The 19,058-nt window shown below is 48.9% G+C and overlaps 2 protein-coding genes across 3 annotated transcripts in view; one reads left to right on the forward strand and one right to left on the reverse strand.

The window, feature by feature from the left end:
* LPCAT4 (lysophosphatidylcholine acyltransferase 4) overlaps nucleotides 1-1,115 on the forward strand; it is a 9,013-nt gene extending 7,898 nt beyond the window's left edge. The window contains exons 13-14 of the mRNA XM_032175185.2: nucleotides 7-163; nucleotides 450-1,115. Of these exons, the coding sequence (XP_032031076.1) occupies nucleotides 7-163; nucleotides 450-625 (333 nt within the window). The 3' untranslated portion in view covers nucleotides 626-1,115. The remainder of the gene's footprint in view (nucleotides 1-6; nucleotides 164-449) is intronic.
* Nucleotides 1,116-2,012: 897 nt separating this feature from the next.
* On the reverse strand, nucleotides 2,013-18,892 carry NUTM1 (NUT midline carcinoma family member 1). 2 transcript variants are annotated; one of them, XM_032175183.2, is made up of 7 exons: nucleotides 16,186-16,364; nucleotides 10,939-11,647; nucleotides 8,798-8,926; nucleotides 5,801-5,937; nucleotides 5,014-5,300; nucleotides 4,612-4,728; nucleotides 2,013-4,263 (listed from the first exon to the last, which is right to left on the reverse strand). In XM_032175183.2, the coding sequence occupies exons 1-7, from the start codon at nucleotides 16,199-16,201 to the stop codon at nucleotides 2,260-2,262; spliced, it is 3,399 nt and encodes a 1,132-aa protein (XP_032031074.1). In that variant the 5' UTR covers nucleotides 16,202-16,364; the 3' UTR covers nucleotides 2,013-2,259. The 2 variants fall into 2 exon arrangements, with proteins under 2 accessions (XP_032031074.1, XP_032031073.1); XM_032175182.2 differs by lacking the exon at nucleotides 16,186-16,364 and adding an exon at nucleotides 18,823-18,892 and having other exon boundaries at nucleotides 2,064-4,263.
* Between the last annotated feature and the right edge of the window lie 166 nt (nucleotides 18,893-19,058).

Consider the following 19,058-nt stretch of genomic DNA (forward strand, 5'->3'; position numbering starts at 1 on the left):
CCCAAGCTCTTTGCTGAAGAGCAAGCAGAGGGGCCCAACCGCCTGCTGTACAAAGACGGCTTCAGCACCATCCTGCACCTGCTGCTGGGTTCACCCCACCCTGCTGCCACAGCTTTGCATGCTGAGCTGTGCCAGGCAGGATCCAGCCAAGGCCTCTCCCTCTGTGAGTCACTGCCTTCTCAGCCCCACACGGGCACTTGGGGCACCATCAGCATCCAGGGAAGCACTGGGCTGGGAGGGAACAAGGGTTAGTGGCCAGTGCTGGAGATCAGAACCTATGAGAAGTGAGGCTGGGAGGAACAGGCTAGAAAGGAAGAGAGGACCTAAACCTGGATTTGAGAAGTTAAACAGAGTAGAGGGACAAGATGTTTTAGTTCTGAGAAAAAAGCAGGGAGATTCTCTTCTCGTTCTTAGATCTTTTCACTTTTCTCCATCTCTTATTTGTCCAGGTCAGTTCCAGAACTTCTCCCTCCATGACCCACTCTATGGGAAACTCTTCAGCACCTACCTGCGCCCCCCACACACCTCTCGAGGCACCTCCCAGACACCAAATGCCTCATCCCCAGGCAGCCCCACTGCTCTGGCCAACGGGACTGTGCAAGCACCCAAGCAGAAGGGAGACTGAGTGCCTCAGCCTCTCGCCCCCTCCTCCTCAGGGCGGCGCTAGGGGCCTCCCCTATGCCTCAGCCCCATCTCTGCTCCTGTTTGAATTTTGTTATTGTTGTTTGTTTGTTTTTAAGTTGATTTTAATTTTTTGTTTGGTTGATTTTTTTGTAAAAAAATATTTTATATATAAATATAAATCTATATCTATATCTATTAAAAAAAATGAAGTCCAGTCACACTGATGTTACCATTACTTGGGAAGGAAAGGGATGAATGGTTGTAGGACGCCTGTTGGAAAATCCCAAAGGTTTCCAAGGTTCATCCTCTTGGCCATAGCTGGATGAATCTTCCTCTTTGGACAGGGCTCTTTCCTGCACAGAAATCATACTGGGGTTCCATATCCTCCCTCCTGCTGTCATCTCCTATATGTACATTTTAACAGACTTCCTCTCGAACCTCTTTTCAGCCCATTCCCTCTTGCTCTGTCCTCATTAAAGATTAAAAAATAGCTTGCTACCATTCCATATTTAATAATCCTACTGAGACTTGATTCTATCACCTCTAGTGGAAGCAAGGAGCTGTGTCAGTAAGGAACCAGCCTCCTCCCTGCAGGTCAGACCAGCCGCACAGGAGGGTTTCTCTGACACAAGATGAGTAAAGACACTGAAGTCCTTTGTGTTCAGCCTCTTTTCAAGGAAGAAAACAAGGCCCCCTAGAGACACAATTATGGACAATTAGAAAATTAGGCTGGGCATGGTAGCTCATGCTTGTAATCCCAGCACTTGGGGAGGTTGGGGCAGGCAGATGGCTTGAGTTCAGGAGTTCAAGACCAGCCTGGATGCTATGGTGAAACCCCGCCTCTACAAAAAAAAAATAGAAAAATTACCTGGACATGCTGGTGCACACCTGTAGTCCCAGCTACTTGGAAGGCTAAGCTGGGAGGATTGTCTAAGCCCGGGAGGTTGAGGCTGCAATGAGCCATTGTTAGGCTACTGCACTCTAGCTTAGGCTACAGAACAAGACCCTGTCTCAAAAAAAGAAGAAAGAAAATTAGATCTCTATCTCAGAGATCTAACAGGTAGAAAAGCATCTTTCTGTTCTATCTATAGACTTAAAGGGAGGCAGATAATTATAAGATGCCCAGATAAGCCTTCCTGACACCAAGTCCAGGCTTGTGAAGACGGGATGTATAAAGTGATCATTGGAGATTCCTCAGTTTGGAGACTTATCACAGCCTGAGAGCCAGTCTGTTGCCAGGAGGAGGCTGCAGGGAGTCAAGATAAGGCTGGAGACAAGGTAAGATTTATGGATTTGTAGAATCTAAGACCACCCCTACAGCCTTTCTTCATAGCATCTTACCCTATCTAGCAGCAAAGACACGAGTACAGAAAAAGGGCACTCTGAGAGCATGTTCCAACAAAAACACTTTATTCATTTTTTTTTTCTATATAGCTCCTTCCAAAGGTAGTTCCCCCTGCAGCCTAGCCAGTCTGACCTCTCTTTCCATGCTTGCCACTTTTGCAGAACAACAAAACAACATTGGGATGAGATTCAACATCGGGATTCTCCACTGGTGGGCAGCAGGGGTGGAATCTACTCTGGGGTACCCACCTTTAGGGACTGGCAAGTGGGGTCAGATGGTCCGGCTGCTCCCTACTGGCTACGACGTCGTTTCTTCCTTCTGCCCGTAACAAAACTGTCACACCGCCTTTTACGAGGCCGTGAGGGTCGAACTACTCCCAGAGCTAGGGGTTTCTCCCTGGGGACCCCAAGTTGAGCTCCTGAGTGGGGTCTCTTTTCAGTAGGGGCTGGACCTCCAGCTAGAGCTCGCTTCCCAGACTTGGCAACAGGATATGGAGGTTTGCTGGGGTCTTTTGCCCCAGCAGAGAGCAGGTGGGATGCTCTCTGGCTGCCCTGACCTCCTGAGGCATGGTGAGGACTGAGAGGATGCCCCCTTGGTGACAGGCTAAGTTTAGAGGCCAAGAGGTAAGCAAAGTTGGAGAGTTCCTCATCCTCTTCCTCTGCTTCCTTCTTCTTTTTCTCCTTTCCTTTGGCCCTGTCTGCTGACCTGCGTGTTTTACTAACAGAAGTTTCTCTCAGAACTATGGCATCCCTTGTTCCCCATCTAGGGAAAGTGCTTCCAAGACCCTGGTGAGAAGATGTTGCTTTGGGAGTCCCAGTTGTGAAAGACTCCTGACTCTCTTGTAAAGGAGCAAGGTTTTTGGGCTTGGACAGATCAGGATCCACCTTGCCTTCTCCTTGGGGGTCATAAGAATTAACATTCAGTGGGCAGGTGTCCTCGCTGACCCTTAGTTGGAGGCCACAGTCATCTTTAACATCTAGTATGTTGACCGGTTCTATGGTTTCCAACAGAGGAGAAAAGGAATTGCCTCTGCTCCCTGCCTCTTGGCTGGCTTCAGGCAACGAGGGGGCATCCTCAGTCCCCATGATAAGGAGATTGCCTTGGCATGTGGGCGGAAGGGTTTCTTTGGAAGACACCAGTGTGGAACCACCACTTTCCTGCAATGGGAAGCAACCTTCTGCCCACAGATCACTGGGATCCCCTATGGTTTTACGGCTCTGTTCTTGATTTTCTTTGGACCTCGAGGTTGGGCTGTTGGCCCTCAGAAGTCCTGGCAAGCTGCAATAGTTTCTCTTTTCTAGGGCAGCTGCCGCAACTGTGCCTCCACGGGGAATCACACTGCTCTCTGTATCCCCAGGTACTATGGTTTCTCCAGGACCCAAGGAAATGTTGCCCCTGGATCCCAGTTCCTGGCAGCCTTCCTGATACTCAGTTACACACTCCTCAACTTGAAAGCTCTCTATGACCTCCTCTATTTGTATGGGCAGTTCCAAGCCTACAGCATCCATCTCACTGCTCAGCCAAAGTCCTGGGCTGAGACAGACTTCGTCCCTCTCCCCAGCTGCTCTAGGGGAAGGATTCTGATCATAACTCTGAGCCATGGGGGTACCTCTGTCATCTCCCCACATGGCTCCTGAAGAGCCTTCCCGGGGCACAGCTAAAGGCTCCTTCCCTTGAGGAAGCACTCCACGACCTCCTGTTTGTTGTCCTTTCTGCAATCCCAGGACTTGCTTTTCTAACCCTTGTCCTTGCAGAGGAGCCAGCTCTGCAAGTCCACCATCCAAACTGGGAGTGCTCTCGGGCTGGAAGCCTTCCTGCCAACAAAGGGGCAGAGACTCTGAAGTCCTACCAGCCACCAGGCAGTGCCCAGGAGGCCCAGCGCCTCCTAGATGGCCATCCTGATGTAGAGATACCTGGTTTATAACCTTCTCAGACCCTCTCCTCTCCACACCCAAGGGTCCCGGAGTTCCCTGTGGAGCTGCAAGTTCTGGCTGCAGGTCCCACCTGCTGCGGGATGGCAGAGTGTTCCCATCCCTGTGCTTCCCTCTGGGGCTACCTAGGGCTTGCTCCTGCCCACCATGCACTTCTCTTGCCTCTTTTCCTGAGGAAGAAATCTTCCCAAGGCAAACGGCGCCCCCAGCCCCCTGAAGCCCAGGTGAAGGCCGAAGCCGCCCATCCCCATCTTCATCCTCATCAGAAACAGAAGGACTTGAGTCCAACTGAGCTCCACTGTAAGTTGGAGGCACCTCTGCATCTTCCTCCTCTTCCAAGGCCAGGAGTCGCTTCTGGGCCAGCTGGAAGAAATGGACAAATAATCAGTTCTATACATGGTTGTGAAAGAGGTGGCTGAGTGGGTGGCACAAGATGGTATTTGGGCAGGGCAAGGAAGGCAAGCAAGTAGTTTAAGCGATGGTAGCAGACAGATACTGCAGCTCTTTCCCACCTTCTTGTGCCTTATTCCCATGCTTTGAGCCCTTACATTCTCATTTCCTGTGTTTTCATAGCCTTCTACGTACTCATTCTGCACCTGAAGCCCAATCCTGAAGCTGTTCATCTCTAGAGCCATATCACCCATGACAGTGTAGGGTTAGATAAAATCTTGCAAGCTTCTTCTTCTCATATTTCCTATACCCCAGTTTTACCTGGGCAAGAGTGAGTCCTTCTTCTTGCTCTAGCTCCTCAATTAAGGCCAAGGGATCTCTCTGTTTTTCTGGGGACAGCAGATCTGCCAGAAATTGAGGGTGAATGACAGCCTCCACCTGGATAACAGAAGGAAAAGCGATATGTCTGTAAGCAGGTAACCTGTGAAACAAGGGGCTTTACAGAAGAAACCATGAGCTCCCCACTGTCCCCTCTTACCCCTCTGGTATTGTAAACTGACCACCACCGGCTACACACATTCTCATGATGATGCATGCACACACATTACTCAGTTATAGAATAAAACCTAAGTCCTACTACACTGGACAAACCCCAGAGCATTAGTTCCCGGGAGTACCCACCCCAAGGATCTGCTAGAAACCAGATGTGCAGGCCCAGCTCACCTTGGAGACAAAGACCTTCTGAGAACACAGCTCATTGATGTAGCTCAGGAGACCTGGATCTGGATACATCCCTTCCTCCTCCTGCTGCTGCCCTTCTTCATCTTCTTTTCCATCTGACTCCCCAGTGGCCAAGTGAGTCCCCACCAGCCCTTCCATGATGTCAATATACTCCTTCACAGCTTCTGGTGGGATTTCCTTGGGTGCCTGAGGAACAGGAGGTCTCTGGGCTTTACGCTGACGCCGGCGGGGGGCCCGTGTCTTGGAGGCTGCCTTCTTCGGAATGTACACTAAGGGAAGAGATGAGCAGGAGAATGGGAAGTAGCACAGAAACTACAGCTTCTGCCTCCCAGCTCTGTAAGGTCAGCAATCTGGGTACATTGAAATGGTTCCAAGCTGGATTGGGCCAACCTGAAAAAGCACCAGCCATGGGAGATTTAGGACCTAGAGGGTCTAAGAATCACTGTATGAGGAATTTTGGAATCCCTGAAATTCCAAGAAACCCCCTGATCCAGCCCCCATTTCTTAGGCAGATGAGGTATTATGTGCTGAATTTAGAGTCTCGGTGAGAGTAGTTAGTTTACTTCACCAAGATCAATACCTAGTTCAGGGCAAAAGGAACCTGAGAACCCAGCCTCCTATGGGGTGGTCTGTTTGGAATATCAAATGCCACTCTCCAGAAGGAAAGTGGCAGAGCCTGGGCCATGCCTTCTCTAATCTGTGACTGGCTTCTGTATGCATCCCTTTGAGCCTTTGGCCCACGGCTCCTGTCAAAATTGGGTAGCCTCACCTGGCTGCTGGCAAACCTCAGAGGCCAGGGGCCCTAGAGGATCAAGTTTCAAAGGGGTTGCAGGAGACAGGCCCTGAGACCCACTCATCAGCTGTGTGTTCTGAATCTGCATCTCCTCAGCCTCAAACTCCATGAACCTGCAGAGGGTGAGAAAGGCATAGGCAATGCTAAGAAGGAGACCAGACCCATCAGAAATCCAGACGACAGCCAAGCATGGCTAAGAAAGGAAGTGCTCTCAAGCGGGCAAAGTCTGCCTAAGTCATGTCATCCAGGAGGGTGGTCACAGGTGGCTTAATTATATTTCCAGGGAAACTTCAGGAGCTCAGCACATAGTTCCTTCCCCTATAGTCATCACTTAGGAAGCTTAAGAAAATGAATGGCCAGGTGGGGTGGCTCATGCCTATAAACCCAACACTTTGGGAGGCTGAGGTGGGCAGACTGCTTGAGCCCAAGAGTTTGAGACCAACCTGGGTAACATGGCAAAAACCCATCTCTACAAAAGATACAAAAAAAATTAGCCAACAGTGGTGACACGCGTCTAGTCACAGCTATTTTGCGGCTGAGGTGGGAGGATCGCTTGAGCTCAGGAGGTGAAGGCTGCAGTGAGCCATGACTGTCACTGCACTCCAGCCTGGGCAACAGAGTGAGATCCTGCCTCAAGAAAATTTTTAAAAAGTAAAGAATGAGGCCAGGCGCAGTGGCTCACACCTGTAACCCCGGCACTTTGGGAGGCCGAGGCGGGTGGATCATGAGGTCAGGAGTTCGAGACCAGCCTGGCCAACATAGTGAAACCCCGTCTCTACTAAAAATACACAAAATCAGCCTCATGTGGTGGTGGGCGCCTATAATCCCAGCTACTCGGGAGGCTTAGGAGAATCACTTGAACCCAGGAGGCAGAGGTTGCAGTGAGCCGAGATCATGCCATTGCACTCCAGCCCTGGCAACAGTGTGAGACTTTGTCTCAAAAAAAAAAAAAAAAAGTTAAGAATGATCTAGAGCTTGTAAACTTCTCTTGGACAGAGCCAGGACTTTCACTACTTGCTTTTGTTTTTGTTTTTGTTTTTGAGACAGAGTCTCACTCTGTCGCCCAGGATGAAGTGCAGTGGCCCAATCTCAGCTCACTGCAACCTCTGCCTCCCAGGTTCAAGTGATTCTCCTGCCTCAGTCTCCTGAGTAGCTGGGACTACAGGTGCGTGCCACCACGCCTGGTTTTTTTTTTTTTTTTTTGTATTTTTAGTAGAGAAGGGGTTTTGTTAGCCAGGATGGTCTCGATCTCCTGACTTCATGATCCGCCCGCCTCACCCTCCCAAAATGCTGGGATTACAGGTGTGAGCCAATGTGCCCGGCCTCACTTCTTTTCCATACCTATCTCACCCAGCTTCATCGATTGTACACAGCAGTGCTTAATATAGGCTTGTTTAATTTAATCAGGCCTATGCAACAGCCTGGTGGGAATCTCACAGTGGGATCCTCCTCAAGACCTCATTTGCCCCTGCCTACAACCACAAAGAATTCAAGGCAGTTCCTACCAGGAAACAATGTGAGATCCCAGAGTCCTGAGACTGGGATGGGATTCTTGGAAAGGTAAGTCTAGGAAGCATGGGTCCAAAAGGTTTTGGAAGGGAGTAAGTGGAAGCTAAGCTTGGAAAAATTCATTCATTTTTCTGAGTTTTTCCTTTCTTTTTTTTATTTGAGACAGAGTTTCGCTCTTGTTGCCGAGGCTGGAGTGCAATGGCACAATTTCGGCTCACAGCAACCTCCGCTTCCTGGGTTCAAGCGATTCTCCTGCCTCAGCCTCCTGAGTAGCTGGGATTACAGGCATGCGCTACCATGCCTGGCTAATTTTGTATTTTTAGTAGAGATGGGGTTTCTCCATGTTAGTCAGGCTGGTCTCGAACTCCCGATCTCAGGTGATCCGCCTGCCTCAGCCTCCCAAAGTGCTGGGATTACAGGTGGCAGCCACCACGCCCAGCCTTTTTTTTTTTTTTAATCAAAGATATTATAGAGAAATAGAATAAGAGCCAGGAGACAACTTTGGGCATCCAGGACACTGGCTTTCCCCGGCTCTTCCAGAACCAGCCCCTCCCTGGGATAAAGGCAGAAAGGGATTTTCTGTGCCACTATTTCCAATGGAGGAGTGGTCCTGAAGTTCTGTATCAATAGCCACTTGCTACCAAGTCAGTGAGAAGAGAAAAGAACCTGCTGGTAGAGCATACCTCCTCATTGCTAGGTTCCTTCAGCATGAAATTTCTATACCTAATGGGGTCCAATCCCATCCTAAGACCTACAATATCCAGGTTCCTATACAGATTCAGGATCTGGTGAGGGGGGAGCTTTCAAGAAGAAATAGGATAGAAAAACCCAACAGTCAAGGTGGTGGAGGAAGAAGCAAGGATCCAGGAAACCGCCATCCTAGTGTACACCCCTCCTCCCCTCGCTTTTCTTCTTTCTTTTTTTTTTTTGAGATGAGGTCTCGCTATGTTGTCCAGGCTGGTCTTGAACTACTGGACCCAAACTACTATCCTCCCACCTTAGCCTCTGGAGTAGCTGGGACTACAAGCACACACCTAGCCTAACATCCCTTTTTTTTTTTTTTTTTTTTTGAAACGGAGTTTTGCTCTGTCACCCATGCTGGAGTGCAGTGGCGTGATCTCAGCTCACGGAAACCTCCACCTCCCGGGTTCAAGCGATTCTCCTGCCTCAGCCTCCCGAGTAGCTGGGACTACAGGCACGTGCCACCGTGCCTGGCTAATTTTTGTATTTTTTTTTTTTTAGTAGAGACGGGGTTTCAGCATGTTAGCCAGGCTGTTCTCGAACTCCTGACCTCAGGTGATCCACCCACCTCGGCCTCCCAAAGTGGTGGGATTACAGGCGTGAGCCACCACGCCCCGTCCTAACATGGCTTTTGATAATCACCCCCACACGAGCCTCTCCGCTGCCCCTACTGCTCTCAGCCACACAGCCTCCCTCAGGAGAATGAGGGTTCATCGAACTCACCTTTCTGCCATCTCATAAAAGATCATCCGGTCAAAGTTGCTGGTGTGCTCCCACTCCTGCACAGCCAATGGCAGTCCCTCCTCCAGGGTCATAGTGGGCTTCAGCCGGGCCAGGGAACGAAGCACTGGGCTAAAACCCCCATTGGGTCAGTCACATTCTAAAAGTGTGCTCCCATCCACCTGCCCTGACACCTGCCTCAATAACACATCCCCTGCCCCTCATCAAATCTATTGTGCCCCTCATCAAATCTATTGTGCCCCTCAGGCCCTGTCATGTCCCACTTCTGATTAGACTTACAGACGCTCAGCCTCCCGTCCATTCATTTACCATACTCGCCCCTCTTCCTGTTGAAATTTACAACTAATATAAAATCAAACAGACAATTCTTCTCCCCACCTTTTAAAACCAACGGCAACTACCACCCCTAATTCTCACAGTGCCATCCTCAATTAATTATTAGAAAGGGAGGACTCGTGTTATTAAATGAATGGGATTTGCTATAAAGTATGTTTAACCTTGTCCAAAGGCTCTTGCATTTTTTCTTTAAAGGCATTTGCTAACCCAAAGGAATCTCTAATTAAAGGTCATGTGGTGTTTTTATTTATTGGTTTTTCAGTCTGTTTCCAGATACCCCCAACAGTCAAATGCCAATGCTAGACCCCCACTTCTAGAGGGCCCTTGAGCCCTTTCTAATCCAGAAGAAATCAACAGCCCAGCCTAAAGCAAGGGCTTCATTTTTGTCTCTCTGACTCCCTTGGAGTCCTCAGACATTATTGTGCATCAGAATCGCTTGGGGAAGCTCGTTATAACCAAATTGCAGCTCCCCGGGATCCCACAGCTGAGCATTTTAGGAGCTTCCCATGTTGCAGTGGTCTGGACTGCCTTTTGTGGCAGACCCTGCCCAGAGCCCGTGAGTGTGAAGCACAAGCAGGCCAGGACCCAAAGCAAATGGATCCCATGCAAACCTTGAGAGCCCACAGTGGTTCAAGATTTCGAAATTTAGCCTGCTAGCCTCCAAGAGCGAACTCAGATCTGCCTTGAGAAAGCAGGGAGTCTGAAGATGCTGTACATCTAGGACTTTGGGGGAACATCTTGATTCATTTGCTCCAAGTTTGGGGTAGAGGGGGAGATTCCTTTAGGAGTTCAGCCACTGGAAGAGCACCATGTACATTTGTTTAAAGCAATAAAATGTGGTATATGTTATATAGCGGCTTACACAAAATGCTGAGGGCACAGGGCAGTTGAGAGGGACAGTGGGTCTGGGTGGGAAGGGAAGACTATTCCCCAGCTGAGGAATGACTGTTCTGTAAACAAAACAGCCTAGGACCCCGGGCTCCTTGGCTAAACACACACTCGCTCTTAAGCAAGGACCTTTTGACCTTTTGCGAGTTCTTTTCCTCTTCTAGATTGCCTTTTTATGATAATAATAAAATAGTTGACACTTAATGAAACATTCTCTGTGCCAAGGACTTCACGTATATTAACCCATTTAATCTTCTCAGCAACTCTGTGAATTAGGTATAGTTATCCCCCTTTTTAACTGAGAAAACTGAGGGCAAAGATGTTAAATGTCCTGCCCAGGATCACAAATCTAGTGAGTGGTAGAGCCCATGCCCTTGACCACTAAGCAAGCTCTACCCACCACCCTATTTCAACGTGAATTCTCCTGAATAAAATGAGTAGAGGGAGCAGCACACACTGTCCCCCATGCCACCCAGGGCCCTGAGTCAGGGTCCAGCACTCATCCTGGCTAGTTTGGATAGTTCTGACTCAATGTCAAAAGGTAGTAAAATAGAACAGGGGGAGGACTCTGGCACTTAGAGTGAGAGACCTAAGTTCCATCACTGGTCCTTGGTTTCAGTCTTCTTATCTGTAAATGAAGATTGCCAGAGGAAGGCTTGCCTGAACTCACAGTGCTGGGAGGATCACTTAAGATAAGACACCTGAAAGGTTGTTATAAACCAGGAAGTGGGTTAAGAGGCTGATTATTATTATTAATACGTTTTTCGTTCTCAGAGCATCTCCATTGCCCTCATGACCTTCCCTCGAGTATTCCTAAATAGCCTAAACTACTCCGTTCACTCCAAAGTTCTCCTTATTTAAAAGCCCTAGAATAATTAATCTCAGGTATCCCCACTTACATAAGAAAACAGGAAAGAGCTTCTGTGTCAGGACTCTGGGATAGGTGCCTCTGGGCCAAGGCTTTGTAACGCTGCCATCGACGGAAGTTCTCATAAACGTCCTTGGAAATTTTGGAGCTGTCACCTAGTGAAGGCTTGGATAGAGTGGCTGCAGGACCTCCTTCCCCGGTTGTTCCATGTAGCCCTGGCCAAGCTTTTTCCAGCGGCACAGTGGGGACCAGCTGAGCAACTGGTGGTGGAGCCTGAGGCGGAAGGCCTGGAGGGCCCTCCTGGCTGACACCAACAACCTTAGAGGGCAGAATGGTCTTCACATTAGATGCTGTCACAAATGGAGGTGCAGGACCCTCAAGGCCCCCACAGGGAGTGCCCGGGGAAATCGAATTGAGGGCAGTCTGAGTAAGGATAAAGTTCTGAGTTTGAGAGGGCTCAGCTGATCCCCCTTTTGTCTTGACTTTGACAATGACCTTGCCAGCCCCAGCCCCACTGAGGCAAGGGCCCCCGTCCCCTGTCACCAACAGTGAGCTGGGGAAAGCAGAGAGCATCAGAGGGTTGTCTGCAGAGAATACTGAAGGCATGATGGGCTGTGGAGGTGGCTCCCCGGGTGGGTGGTCTCGTGGGCCAGAAGTTGGTGGGAGAAAGGGAAGTGCAGGGGATGGAGACGGGGCGGCACTAGGTTTCATGCTCATATCCAGTCCCAGCAATGCAGATGCTGTTGAGACAAAGAAAGAGAAGAAATAGAGTAGGAGAAAAGAAGACCAGAGTTAGCCATCTGAATTCCCCATTTTTAATTTTAAATTTTTTTTTTTTTAATTTTATTTTTTTTTTTTGAGACGGAGTCTCGCTCTGTCGCCCAGGCTGGAGTGCAGTGGCGCAGTCTCGGCTCACTGCAAGCTCCGCCTCCCGGGTTCACGCCATTCTCCTGCCTCAGCCTCTCCGAGTAGCTGGGACTACAGGCGCCCGCCACCACGCCCGGCTAATTTTTTTGTATTTTTAGTAGAGACAGGGTTTCATCGTGGTCTCGATCTCCTGACCTCGTGATCCGTTTATTTTTATTTTTATTTTTTGCGATGGAGTCTCGCTCTGTCGCCCAGGCTGGAGTACAGTGGCACAATCTCGGCTCACTACAATCTCCGCCTCCCGGGTTCACGCCATTCTCCTGCCTCAGCCTCCCGAGTAGCTGGGACTACAGACGCCCACCACCACACCCGGCTAATTTTTTGTATTTTTAATAGAGATGGGGTTTCACCGTGTTAGCCAGGATGGTCTCGATCTCCTGACCTCGTGATCCGCCTGCCTCAGCCTGCCAAAGTGCTGGGATTACAGGCGAATTCCTCCTTTATTTTTAAAATTTTTTGTAGAGGCCAGGCACAGTGGCTCACGTCTGTAATCCCAGCAGTTTGGGAGGCCAAGGTGGAAGGATTGCTTGAGTCCAGGAGTTTGAGACCAGCCTGGACAACATGACAAAACCCTGTCTCTACTAAAAATACAAAAATAAGCCAGGTGCAGTGGCATGCACCTGTAGTCCCAACTACTTGGGGGGCTGGGGTGGGAGGATCTCTTGAGCCCAAGAAGTTGAGGCTGCAGTGAGCTGAGATTGTACCTCTGCACTCCAGCCTGGATGACAAAGGAAAACTCTGTCTCAAAAAAAAAAAAAATTGTAGAGATGGGGTCTCGCTATGTTGCCTAGGCTAGGCTCAGACTCCTGGCCTCAAGTGATCCTCCTGCCTCAGCCTTCCAAAGTGCAGAGATAACAGGTGTGAGCCGCCACACCCTATCTGAGTTCCTCTTTAGACGCGAAGACTCAAAGCACAGATTCTCAACAGGTGAAAGAGGGGATATGGATGGGGAACTTGCGTAGTTTGCAAATGTCCCCCAAGTGATTTTGATCTTACTTCTCGTTGAGGACTGCATTAAAGAAGTTGCTTCTTTTTCAACAAGACACACAGACCCCTATCTGCCAAGAAGAGACAAGCCCACCTCTACGTGCTGCTTTATTATTATTTTTTTTTTTAGATGGAGTCTTGCTCTGTGGCCCATTCTGGAGTGCAGTAGCACGATCTTAGCTCACTGCAACCTCCGCCTCCTGAGTCCAAGTGATTCTCCTGCCTCAGCCCCCCAAGTAGCTGGGATTACAGGCGCAAACCACCACATCCAGCTAATTTTTGCAGTTTTAGTAGATACGGGGTTTACGCCATGTTGGCCCGGCTGGTCTCGAAAACCTGACCTCAGGTAATCCACCCGCCTCGGCCTCCTAAAGTGTTGGGATTACAGGCGTGAGCCACTGCGCCCGGCCCCCTAAGTGCTTCTCTAAGAAAATTCCTGGCAGACCTCTCCAGCCTCTCCATAGGCTGTTTACTAAGATACAGAATTGGGTTGACACCTGATCTGCAGGGAAAACAGCCCACAGCAGGCTCAGTGCAGTAAGGGAACTAGTCCACGGTAAGTTCCAGCCCCTCTCGAGGCATCCACAAGGACTTTGAGAAGGAGGCACTTTCAAAAATATTATTGGCTCATTCCCTCCTCCTTTTCCTTTTCCTGTTGCTTCTTATAAATCTCTCTTAACCTAAAACAGAAGAAAGATTCAATCTACAAGCAGGAGCAGTGACTCTAGGACCCATGAAGCTCAGATATCCCGAAACACATTCCACTCAGCATTACATGTACATCTCCTATGCTCACCTATTCCAAACAAAAGATTCAAACCACCTGAACCCTGCTTTCTCCCAGCTGCTCTGTGGCCTCTGCCACCACTCACAGAAGTACTGTTCCCAGCCGGGCGCGGTGGCTCACGCCTGTAATCCCAGCACTTTGGGAGGCCGAGGCGGGCGGATCACAAGGTCAGGAGATCGAGACCATCCTGGCTAACGCGGTGAAACCCCGTCTCTACTAAAAATACAAAAAATTAGCCGGGCGAGGTGGCAGGCGCCTGTAGTCCCAGCTACGCGGGAGGCTGAGGCAGGAGAATGGCGTGAACCCCGGGGGGCAGAGCCTGCAGTGAGCCGAGATCGCGCCACTGCACTCCAGCCTGGGTGAAAGAGCGAGACTCCGTCTCAAAAAAAAAAAGAAGTACTGTTCCCAGGAGAGGATACGGGGATTGGATGTTTGGTTCCCAGAAATGTTGTTGTATAACAGCCAGTAATAATTAGAGAGGATTAGATAAGGACAAGGAAATGAGTGAGGGGAGGGCGGTGTGGGGAGAGAAGTTTCCAGATCTTTAAGTAACTGCTGGACGTGTTTGGCGATGCAGACTATCTGTGGTCCTTCTACCTGGAGCTCCTAACATCAGAAATGTAGGGCTCACTAGGAACAAGGCACTGAGCTAGGTGCTAAGGAAAGGACAACATAGTCCTTCATTGTCACAGTTCCAGCTGAGGAGGGGCTATGTGGACTCTAGTCAAAAAGACCAAGGATAAGTATACAAATGTGTATTTAATTAATCAGAACCTGTGTCTCCTAGGACTTTTTTTTTTCTTTTTTCCGAGGCAGAGTCTCTGTCACCTAGGCTGGAGAGCAGTGGCACAATTTCAGCTAACTGTAACCTCTGCGGCCTCCTGGGTTCAAGCGATTCTCCTGCCTCAGCCTCCCGAGTAGCTGGGATTACAGGCGGGTGCCACCATGCCCAGCTGATTTTTGTATTTTTAGTAGAGACGGGGTTTCACCATGTTGGCCAGGCTGGTCTCGAACTCCTGACCTCAAGTGATCCACCTCCCTCGGCCTCCCAAAGTGCTGAGATTACAGGCCCTTGAGGTCAGGAGTTGGAGACCAGCCTGGCCAACATGGTGAAACCCCATCGCTACTAAAAATACAAAAATTAGCTGGGTGTGGTGGTGGGCGCCTGTATCCCAGCTGCTCAGGAGGCTGAGGAAAGAGAATCGCTCGAACCCTGGAGGCAGAGGTTGCAGTGAGCTAACATCACACCACTGCACTCCAGCATAAGCGACACAGTGAGACTCCATCTCAAAAAAAAAAAAAAAAGAAGTAGAATATAACCTGCTTAAATCTCCTCCCCCTTACAAAAAATATTCCACTGGCAAACTAACAACACTCAACTTCTGCATTCTGACCATGGAACATAAGCAAACTCAGATTCAAACTCATTTCAGCCACAGAGCAGAGGGCTGAGGGTATGCCGCTGAGTACAGAACACAATGAAAGGGGCCTGAAGGCCTGAGATCCATAAAAGGAAGAAAAACTAAGAGCATCTCAGTGAAGCCCGAGCTCTCATCCTGGCTGTCAAGACCCACCTCCCAGGCCCAGATGAATCAGGAAAAACTGCTTCCTGAACTCAAAGCAAAGCCACCCCTAGGTCTGGAAGGAGCCGTGAGGCTCTGAGCAGAGGCAGTTATTTTTTGTGTTTTGTTTTGTTGGGTTTTTTTTGTTTTTTTTGAAACTGAGTTTCGCTCTTGTTGCCCAGGCTGGAGTGCAATGGCGCGATCTTGGCTCACCACAACCTCCGCCTCCCAGATTCAAGCGATTCTCCTGCCTCAGCCTCCCGAATAGCTGAGATTACAGGCATGCGCCACCATGCCCAGCTAATTTTTTTTTTTCTTTTTTTGTATTTTTAATAGAGATGGGGTTTCTCCATGTTGGTTAGGCTGGTCTCGAACTCCTGACCTCAGGTGATTCGCCCTCCTCAGCCTCTCAAAATGCTGGGATTACAGGCGTGAGCCACTGCGCCCAGCCCGAGCAGAGGCAGTTTATAATACATTCCAGCCTAGTTTTCAGGAAGGCATTTCTCTGCGACAGATAACTACAGATTATCTTTTCCCACTAAGGTCTTTCCCACCTTACCCTCCCATCCTCCATCCTCCACATCCCCTTCCCCTCATAAGCTCAAGCATGGCAAAATCCTAGAACGGGCTCCAGTTGCCTAAAAAAGACAGATGAACTTGGGCCTTCCCCCTTGAAACCTCTCTGTGCCAGTCCCAAGACACATACCTCTGATCCTCTCTCCCACCACAAAAACACATGCTGAAGTGTCCCCTGTTCAAGAGAATCAAGTTGCTAATTGCCATCCATTCTCTATACTCAGCATGTGTCCTCAGAGACACCTTGATCTGCCCTTAAGGAAGTCCTCTTCCTTCCCCAGCCCCTAGTCTTAATGGTACAATCTCCTTCCCCAGCCTCCCCAAGTGTGATACCCTTGATGGGGTGTAGCACCTCACATTCCTTTAGGTCAGCCCAAAGAGCTTGTTTCAAAGGATATGAGCAGGTACCAGAAATCATCCTCACCACCGGCAGACTTACCTCCATCTGAAGCCATCCTCTCAGGTTTGGGCACTAACTGTGGCTGTCTGGAAGCCTCCAGAATGAGGCAGTCAGGTCCAGGACCCAGAGTAACCTGGTTCCAGTAGGTGCACAGGGATCCAAGGAAGGGAAGGTAAAGATCAGATCACACAGAACTAGAATATGGAACTCAAGGCATTCTGCTGTGGGGGAGGGGAGAGGGAAAAGTGGGGTGAGGGTGGGGACAGATATTCCATGAAGGGTTCTAGTAAGTATGCAAAAACCAGGAATTCCCTTCAAACTACAGTTTGGCAACACAATTGATGTTCGCCTCTTTAGGGCTATTTGTAAATTCTTTCTCAGATTCCCAACACATTACAGTTTTACCGTTTAGTTCACTAGACTTCGATTCTTCACCAACATATCTCATTTTGTGTCCTTCCATCCCAGCCAGTTCTGTAACTGACTTCCTATTAACAGCAGGTTGATGGTAGACCCCTGACTTAATTCAATGATGGCTATATTTTCTGAACTAAATTCAGAGTACATTGGTCTATACGCTTAAGGATCATGGGAACTAAAGTTTAAAATTAGAATTGTCAGATGATCCAAGGTGCTCAATTGCTGTGTGCACATCATTTCCTTGGAAAGGAAACATAGGCTCTGTACTCCACAGACGCCTTACCCTTTGCTGAAAAGCCTCACTAAATAAAAAAGCTGCCATGCAGTTTAAAATTTCAAAAGTAGAAAGTCCTTCTTTTTGTTAAATTATTTTGGTTTAAATTTTAAAAATAAAATTTATCTGCTAAGGTTCCTGGCAACTATTTCAGGCTAGTAACTCCCAGACCATCCTTTACAGCCACAGCTTCATGCAAACGTGGATTTCCCCCAAAAGGCCTTCCCTGGGGTTCATGGCATCTTTCTTGCTTCCTCTGAGATATCTTTTCTCTTTTCTAAAGAGTATTTCATTAATAAGACCTGAAGGCTGAAATCATCATTTTCCTTTCTAACAAAATTAACTACTTAGATTTAAATTTTTTTTTTTTTAAATGGAGTCTCGCTGTCACCCAGGCTGTAGTGCAGTGGAGTGATCTCTTCTAACTGCAAGCTCCGCCTTCCGGGTTCATGCCATTGTCCTGCCTCACCCTCCTGAGTAGCTGGGACTACAGGCACCCACCACCACGCCCGGCTAATTTTTTGTATTTTTAGTAGAGACGGGGTTTCACTGTGTTAGCCAGGATAGTCTCGATCTCCTGACCTCATGATCTGCCCGCCTCAGCCTCCCAAAGTGCTGGGATTACTAGGCGTGAGCCACCGTGCCCGGCCTTTAAAAAGTTTTTAACAGGTAATACATTAGCAAGGTTCAAAAATCAAACTGCATAATAAAATACATAGCAATAAGCCTGCCTCCCACCCCTTACCCCTTTCTCCTGGAACTAAGTTCTCTATCCCGGAGGAAACCAGTATCATCTGTTTCTTGTGAATACATGCAGAGATTTTTTTATGCAACTACAAGTAAATACAAACCATATTCTTTTTTTTTTTTTTGAGACAGGATCTTGCTCTGTCGCCCAGGCTGGAGTGCAGTGGCGTGATCTTGGCTCACTGCAACCTTCGCCTCCTGGGTTCAAGTGATTCTCTTGCCTCAGCCTCCCAAGTAGCTGGGACTACAGGTGCCCGCCACCACGCCCCACTAATTTTTGTATTTTTGGGGGTTTCCCCATATTGGCCAGGCTGGTCTTGAACTCCTGACCTTGTGATCCACCCGTCTCAGCCTCCCAAAGTGCAGGGATTACAGGCGTGAGCCACCGCGCCCAGCCACAAACCATATTTTTTTTTCTTTTTTTTTTTTTTTTTGAGACGGAGTCTTGCTCTGTCACCCAGGCTGGAGTGCAGTGGCACAATCTCGGCTCACTGCAAGCTCCGCCTCCCGGGTTCATGCCATTCTCCTGCCTCAGCCTCTCTGAGTAGCTGGGACTACAGGCGCCCACCACCGCGCCCGGCTAATTTTTTGTATTTTTAGTAGAGACGGGGTTTCACTGTGGTCTCGATCGCCTGACCTCATGATCCGCCCGCCTCGGCCTCCCAAAGTACTGGGATTACAAGCGTGAGCCACCGCGCCCGGCCTATTTTTTTTTTTTCTTTGAGACAGAGTGTCACTCTGTCACCCAGGCAAGAGTGTAGTGGTGCTATCTCAGCTCGCTGCAACCTCTGCCTCCCCGGCTCAAGTGATTCTCCTGCCTCAGCCTCTGAAGTAGCTGGGACTACAGGCGCCCACCACCACGCCCGGCTAATTTTTTTGTATTTTTAGTAGAGACGGGGTTTCGCCAGATTGGCCAGGCTGGTCTCGAACTCTTGACCTTGTAATCCGCCTGCCTCAGCCTCCCAGTGTTGGGATTACAGGCGTGAGCCACCGCGCCCCGCCAAACCATATTCTTAAAAAAAAACAACAGTGCAGGTTTTTCTGGTTACACAATTAATATATATTCCAATGCTTTTGTCATAAATAATGGCGGAATGATGATCTTTGTAATGATATTTTGGTTCTCATTTTCATTTCTTTAAACGAGAGTCTTATAAGGAGAACTTCTACATTCTTTTAAAAATTGTAAAAACTCCTAGAAGGTGCACTTTATTACGCTATTATTAGCTACTCACCACCATAAGAAAGAGCGCTGAATTTGCGGCAGGGACCTAACTTTAAATCTTGGTTCGACCGCTGAAACATGCTTCACCAGTTTCATAAAATAACTTTACGCTCTTTTCGCTTTAAGGAATATTGATACTCAACATGCATTCTTTACCGCCAACGCTTTGAAATGGAGCAGGGGAACTGGATGTAAAAGAGGGGAGGGAAGAAAACCTCTTCTTTCTTCCTTAGGGTAAAGGGGCTC

This window comes from Hylobates moloch, unplaced genomic scaffold (genome assembly GCF_009828535.3).
Source record: "Hylobates moloch isolate HMO894 unplaced genomic scaffold, HMol_V3 SCAFFOLD_14, whole genome shotgun sequence".
NCBI classification, from domain to species: Eukaryota; Metazoa; Chordata; class Mammalia; order Primates; family Hylobatidae; genus Hylobates; species Hylobates moloch.